At 33.0% G+C, this 7,964-nt stretch overlaps 1 protein-coding gene across 4 annotated transcripts in view; it reads right to left on the reverse strand.

The window, feature by feature from the left end:
- Positions 1 to 2,008: 2,008 nt before the first annotated feature.
- LOC116844993 overlaps positions 2,009 to 7,964 on the reverse strand; it is a 9,235-nt gene continuing 3,279 nt past the window's right edge. For 2 of the 4 annotated variants that reach the window (XM_032817212.1, XM_032817208.1), the window contains exon 3: positions 2,009 to 2,541. In XM_032817212.1, coding sequence (XP_032673103.1) covers positions 2,136 to 2,541 — 406 coding nt within the window. In that variant the 3' untranslated portion in view covers positions 2,009 to 2,135. Of the gene's footprint in view, positions 4,166 to 5,590; positions 5,797 to 7,964 lie in introns of those variants that run through there. The other 2 variants (XM_032817211.1, XM_032817207.1) reach the window with 2 other exon arrangements.

Raw genomic sequence — 7,964 nt, forward strand, 5'->3', positions numbered from 1 at the left:
TATGCATAGCATAAGATGGACCAATGAGCATCGAATATTAAGCATCGAACACCAATATGGCGACTTAATACTCGATGCTCATTGGTACATACGGTCTTATGCTATGCATATGCAGTTATGTCAATTTGTGTGCGATAGCCCTTATTCTCAGTAGCGTAGCCAGAGAGGCTAAGGGGGCAGCCTCCCCTCCCGAAATTAATTTTCTGAGTTACACTAAGTGTGAACAATTTTTTCGAATGACTTTTTTTTGCTCGTCAAAAATAAAAACCCCCCTGAAACTTTTTTCTGGCTACGCCACTGGTTATTCTTATCTTCTATATCTGTCTTCCTAATTTCCTTCTTTTTTTAGCATATATTCCTTCTCCATCTCTTCATTTCTTTTATTTCTCTCACCCACCCTCCCTCGGTTTTGATATTTAAAACTAATACTGTCTTGTCAGCTATCCTCATTATCTAATTCTTATTTTCTTTTTATAGTTCTCCCACATATATATATATATATATTCCCACATATATATATATATATATATATATATATATATATATATATATATATATATATATATATATTCCCAAGACACTAACTCACCTTCACAAATTCTGTATTTTATTTTTTTATTATTCTTCTAATATTTAGCCTTCTTTATTTCGTTCTCAAATTTAAACATTACTATTTCGTTCCATTTACTTTCCTCCATTCTACCTTCAATGATTTGGAGTGCTCTCCACTCTTTATTGATCTATAACATTGATCTGTTAAATTTTCATTCCCTTATTTTTTCTCATCTTCTCATTCTCTATTCCTGTCTCACTTTTCTCTTTCTACAGTTATATTCCTTTTGCTTCTCCTAAAGTCTCTAAATTTTCTAGATACATGTTTTTGCCTCTTGTCCCAAAATAACTTCCCACACAATATGTATGTCTCAAAAATGCTTTGAATCCTACCTTTCTTTAAGTTTTGCAAACGTCTTTGAGACATGCATGTATTGTGTAGATCCTTTTTTCCTCCTTTTACTTCTCCAATTTTACCACCTTCTTCATTTTTACATTCATTTTTATTCGTCATTTTTTTGAGTTTTTCCCTTTTTTTACTGAGTATAGCTATTTGTATTTAATTAATTAAATGTTATAATCCCACTCAACAATATAACTCTTAACATATATTGTATTTATAATATATGTCATATTGTATTACATTATTGAATGGGAAATTAATTCAATTACTCAATAAGCATTAAATAACATTAACATTACAACACGTTGTAATGTTAATGTTATTTAATACTTATTGAGTAATTGAATTAATTAGATAAATCGAAATAATAGAAAGCTCCTCGAATAGATTAACTAACAGTGAGATTTGAAACGGCACATAAGGAGCAAGCACGGATGTCTTAGTGCTATTAAGGCTCCTGGGGAGTCGCATCATCCATCTCTTTTTAATGACGTCAGAAGCGAGAAAACGCATGCTAAAAATTCCTGCAAAATACGTCGAGATAAACAGATATATCCACAAAACGACATTTGCGATCGATTAAGTACACCTCTAAAATACTCCGTACACTTTCCTTTTGTTCTAACAATCAACAGATAATTATAAAATAAATGTGACGTGCAATCGTCTTTTCTAACCTAATTTCCTCATTATCTTGTCATATTAATTTTCCGATTATCTATTGATTTTTAGAACAAAAGGAAAGTGTACGGAGTATTTTAGAGGTGTACTTAATCGATCGCAAATGTCGTTTTGTGGATATATCTGTTTATCTCGACGTATTTTGCAGGAATTTTTAGCATGCGTTTTCTCGCTTCTGACGTCATTAAAAAGAGATGGATGATGCGACTCCCCAGGAGCCTTAAATACTAATATTACTTTTTAATATTATTATGATTGTGGAGTGCTATTAAATACTAATATTACTTTTTAATATTAATATGATAATCTACATTTTTTTTTTGGATAGATGATCGATATTTATTAGATTCGCTAAATAAATGTCATTGGCAGAACAATCTTTTACATTTAACTTTATTAATTCTAACAACTCTGTATTAGATTTCTTAGTGTTACGATCAACATATTTAACAAGTAGATTTAACAAGATCGATATAATTAGATTTCCATTACAACAATATTATACATAATATACATTGTAAGCATTATGTAGTTCTAAGTGTCTTGCATCCACAGGAAAGCTATGATAATCTACATTTTTTTTTTGGATAGATGATCGATATTTACATATAGCGTTAAGATTGTTAAAACTTATTCGATTTCTCTTTTTATCCTTTACATTCGTTACTATAGAAAATATTTGTTCAGCCTCAGCATTTGAGTGTGGAAGTGAAAGTGCTGCTTGAACTAACTTTTCCAAGTTCGGAAACATTGGTTGACCAGTGAAATTTTTTGTTTCAAAAATTTTTTTCCACATGACATCTAATTCTAAAGTAGCCAGCATATTCTTATCAGTGTTACTAAACATAATTGGCAACACTCTCCATTCAAAAGCTAAAGTTGTCATATCGTATGTTCCAAGATATGTAGCAATATTAGTCAAATCTTTAATCGTACTTCTTTCTTTATAACTCAAAGCAAATTTAGGATCCAAAAATTTTAAACCATCAAAAACTACATTGTTAAAAGGCAATAATTTTATCATTTCTTCTGTAGCTGAAACATAAAAATCTAAGCATTTTAATTTTACTTCTTCTATGAACTTAGGTTTTTTATTTTGCAAAAACATTTCGCATTCAGAACCAAAATATAATTCATTAAAAGACAAAAAATTTCGCGAATTAATAATATCTAAAGAAATATTTTGTAAACTGGCAGGTAATAAAAAATTTTGTCCTATTTGTCTTATTAACTGGTTACTACATTCGGACAATTTATGAATTAAGATTTTTCTAGATCGAAATAACGTATTAAAATTATTACAAAAATGCAAAGAGTATTTTAAGAACAACATATAAGCTTTAATGTAATCATCTTTTAAAATTTTATAAATATCTTGAGCTAATTTATTTTTTTCAGAAATCTCTATATAGAAGTACTCTATTAAATTCTCCCAATTATCAAGAAGTTTAATGATAAGTTTTTGTAAGATATCAGGCGATTTTATAGCTGATGACTTTGATACTTTATTCAATTCACTGCTGAAAAATAGTTGATATTCACGTAGAACAATTGACTCGTTTGCATTGTTGGAGTCGTATTTAGCAATTGCATACAACACATGTTCACAAGATTTCGGTAATTTTGAGAAAGCTTTGCTAGCAACAAATGCCGAGGAATGATACATGCATTTAAGCAATATAAGAGTTGGTATTTCTGTTTTTAATTTATTAATAAAAGAATTATAATTCTCAACCATTTCAGATGCGTTATTGGCATCACACGCCATTCCCACAATATTTTTTAATGGAATTCCTTTACTTTCTAAACAATTTTTAAATGCTAAATAAATGTCATTGGCAGAACAATCTTTTACATCTAACTTTATTAATTCTAACAACTCTGTATTAGATTTCTTAGTGTTCCGATCAACATATTTAACAAGTATAGAAAGAATTTTATCATTTGTAACAGTTATACTCTCATCGATTATAACCGAAAATTTTTGTTGTTTTAAATTTTCAATCGTATTTTCAGTTGCGTGTTTACCAATCACATTTTTTATAAGTTGTGTACATTTTCTGCGTGACAATGCAATGTCACTTGTTATCTCTGGATATATGCAAATTTCTTGTAAGAAACGAATCATATGACCTAATGAATCTAGAGCTATATCATATTCCGCATAAAATGTTATTAATTTATTTTCGGCTTCCTTTACTTTTTCCAAATAGTCTATATTTTCTGTAGCAGGCAACAAAGTCGGTTGATTAACTTTTCGTGCTTTTTGTCTATTTATATTATAAGCATGGACCTTCCGATCTGCATGCCTCATTAACTCAGACTTACCACATACAAGAATTTTATCGCAAGCAGTACAATAAGCTCTCTTACCGTCCAAGTGGTACGTTAACCAGCCCTTGAATATTTCATTGTCTAACCATGACTCTTTAAATTTCTTAATTTTTCGTCTTTTATGCAATTTTTCGTTTTTTTTGTCACTGGTCGATGATTGTTTACACTCCATTTTCTGGCAAAAAAATAAGTTAACTGCATTTAGCAGAAGAAAACTTAGTAAGTACTTTCCACTACGCTGACAGTAGCTTTGCAACTATTGTAAAATTTTCTTGTAAACGATTTGTGCTAAATCGTTCCAACATATTTACTAAACGATCGCAATTTTATTTCTCCCAAAGTTGTAGTATACTACTAACCAACTCTAGTATGGAGTGACGTTCAGTAATCAATATAGGGAGATTAACAATACACTCTTTATGGGCCCCAACGTTTTCACTTTGTGGCAACCACATATTGCTATAAATGGATAACTTGTATTATTTTTTAATAAAATTACGCCTTATATGAATTCCGACTTTTAAAATAACGTAACTTCTATTAAATTACTAGAATACGCGGATTACGTTTACGCAAGTTACGGCACCTTAAATGTCATTTAAGACCTTTACACGTCAAAAAGTCTTAACCATAATTCCGTAAATTTCCAACACATACAATCAGATAGGGCAACGCAAGTGAAAATTCATCCTTACGAATTTTCACTTGCATTGCTCTATCTGATTGTATGTGTTGGAAATTTACGGAATTACGTTTACGGTTAAGACTTTCTCACGTGCAAAGGCCTTTAGGGCCGATTGTTCAAATCTTTTAATAGTAAAGAGGTAGCCTGAAACCAAGTGAGAGAGAAAGAGAGAGTTCCAATCTCTTGGTAAGCTATCTGATAGTTAAATCATATATCTTTGTTTTTTCTTTAAATAGAGGCGTTTTTCATTTCGTGACCACGATATCGTTTGGTTGGTTGGTTTGGTCCACTTAACGCTCGCAACGCCTCAAGCAACAAAGACTAAGTTTACGCGGCAACTTAAAACCGGTTTAGTAACTACCGTAGTTAGTAAACTCTTGAATTCGATTGGAATATATTTCTAAATCTAAAAGAATATACCAATCGGATGCGAGAGTTTATTAAATACGGTTGTTATTAAACCGGTTTTAAGCTGCCGTGTAAACTTAATCAGAGATAGAATGACGTTCGCAGCGTTGCAAGCGTTAAGTGGACCAAACTAACCAACTAAACGCTACCGTGGTTACGGAACAAAAAAACGCCTTAGGACAGAGACATTTAACTGTTATGTAGCTCACCAAAATGTTGGAACAATCTCTTAGCAGAAAATTTTAGTTGCAAAAACTGTTGGTAACGTAGCGTAAAGCACTTTTTTCTGCTAAACGTAAAGGTTTTTGCACGTCAAAAAGTCTTAACCGTAACCATAATTCCGTAAATTTCCAACACATACAATCAGATAAAGCAACGCAAGTGAAAATTCATGTATAGCCGTACGATTACGAATTTTTACTTGCATTGCTCTATTTGATTGATGTGTTGGAAATTTACGGAATTACGGTTAAGATTTTCTGACGTGCAAAGACCTTAACTATTAATAAGCACAGCATGTAACTCACCTGGTAGGAGTTGAAGGGATTAAAAACGATTTTTTACTCGCAAACGCGTAGTTATTAATTCTCAACGATGGGAGTTCGTGAGAATTTCTTACGTTAATATATTGACAAATGTACTTAAGTCAGGGCACGGACTTAAAGGACGGTGTGTGCGGGCGTGAGGATTGAAGCCAAGCTGAGGAAGGAGGGTAATGGCTTTTGCACACAGGACGCAGTAATGCCTGCCGCGCGACGGAAGTCCACGCGACAGCCAATCAATATATTGGTTTTCCGTAAGAGCTAGGTTATTACAGAAAGTAGCATATTGATTGGCTGTCGCGCGAATTTCCGCCGCGCGGCAAGCATTACCGCGTCCAGTGTGCAGGAGTTATAAGCCTTCGGCCATTTTGCTTGACGACATTAAGGGCTATCGCACACAAATTGACATAACTGCATATGCATAGCATAAAATCGTATGGACCAATGAGCATCGAATATTAAGCATCGAACACCAATATGGCGACTAAATACTCGATGCTCATTGGTACATACGGTCTTATGCTATGCATATGCAGTTATGTCAATTTGTGTGCGATAGCCCTAATGCTGCTATCTAAAGGTGCCAATGTATGGGAGCATTCCAGCCTCGAGCGTTAAAGCGTTAACCAATCAACGTATCAGGTTCTAGAAATATACTTGTAGTTCTTGCGGAAAGTGGCACGTTGATTGGCTACCGCTTTAACGCTCGATGCTCGATGCTCCCATGTAAAAGTACCTTGACGCATAGCAGTGATACTACTTGAAATATTTTAAACAAATGGTAAGTGAGGGTTGGACTACATTTTCCCGAAAAGTGGAGAGGATAGTATTGGTACGAACGAAAACCTCTAGACGATATAATTTTAATTTCTGTATATCAGTAACACTGTTTAAGTAGTGAGTCTGTTAGTTTGCGAAATCTTTTAGATAGATTATGGGAGAGTGTAAACAGTAAATATCGAAGAATTGTGATTCTTCATAAATATTAATATAAAATACATAATGGGGCATAAAATAAAATTAAAAAAATATTAAAATGACGCAAATAGGTGGAAACGTGGAGTGCATGGAGATAAACGAGATAAAAAAATAATTATACGTATGTGTGAATATATATGTATTTATAAATTAATAGATTATTATTGTATACAATTGTATAATTTTAATGTTTCAGTTTTAGTACGTTATGATATCATTCATGTTTGTGACATAATTCTTTGCAGTGGAATTATTTTGGCAACATCATTAAATATGGAATGAAGTCTGTGCAAGATTGAAGACAAGTTTACATAAGTTTACACAAGGAAGATAGTACAAGAAATAAATGGATGATAAACAAATATCAGATAAGTAATATATATATATATATATGCCCGCTGTTACGCACGGATTAAAGAAAGTAGTGCAAATAAAGTCCTAACTTACCGGCTTCTGCGCCCAGTTATCTAGAGTGTCGCCTTTGCTTACAGGTCTTGCGCCAGAGCTCCCCGTAGTAGTGTGGTCAGGAACCCCTTTTTGCAGAGGTTGAGGGTGGCAACTTCTGATGACAATTTTGATCGAGGGCCGTTTGTCATAATTCTCGGTACAAACCGCACATTTAATATCGGAGTGTTGAATCACGGCCCGATTTAAGAACGTAAGAACTTCACTAACCCATGTCGCCGAGGTGGTGGTTCGGACGCAATTAAGAGGGATATGGAAGAAGAGGCCTTGTTCGTGGAATCAAGAAATTAAGAATTGGCTTTATATAATAATTATATATTTTAGTATTAAGATACATAAAGATCTAATTCTAAAAGAAATATTCTACACTACTCTAGGATGGGAATTTATAATTATCAGCGTAAAAATTATGTAATCTAATTGTTCCAAATCTTACGAGGTTCTTAGGATAGAGTTAAAATTAAGGTTTAGGAGTTCTCCGGCCGATGCAAGGGTGCGTTCGAAAACACTGAAAGTCCATGACGGAAAGTGGCTGTGGTGGATGGGCTTGGTGGGGTTAGTGGAGTTGGTATCGAGAGGAGTTTTCGAACAGCCATGGAAGAATGCTCAATGTGACATACTACATGTGTGTTGCGCCTACATATGTTGTACAAAATGATCGAAAGCGTATTTCGACATTAGCTATAATTGCTTCTCAGCAAAATAACAATAAATTAATAAATTTAGTAATTAATTAATTAATTAATTTAGTAATTATTAATTTATAATTTAGTTATCTGGAAAGTTAATTGATTATATATTCCTCGGTCCGAGAACTCGGATCGATTTCTAGCATCGTGGGCACCAGGCCTAAGGAAATTTATAAACTTATTTATTACTCCTTACCTTTAACATCGTATATATAGACATTTCCCTT

This window comes from Odontomachus brunneus, unplaced genomic scaffold, assembly GCF_010583005.1.
Source record: "Odontomachus brunneus isolate Ranch 3 - 2012 unplaced genomic scaffold, Obru_v1 Obru_scaffold_048, whole genome shotgun sequence".
Taxonomy (NCBI): Eukaryota; Metazoa; Arthropoda; class Insecta; order Hymenoptera; family Formicidae; genus Odontomachus; species Odontomachus brunneus.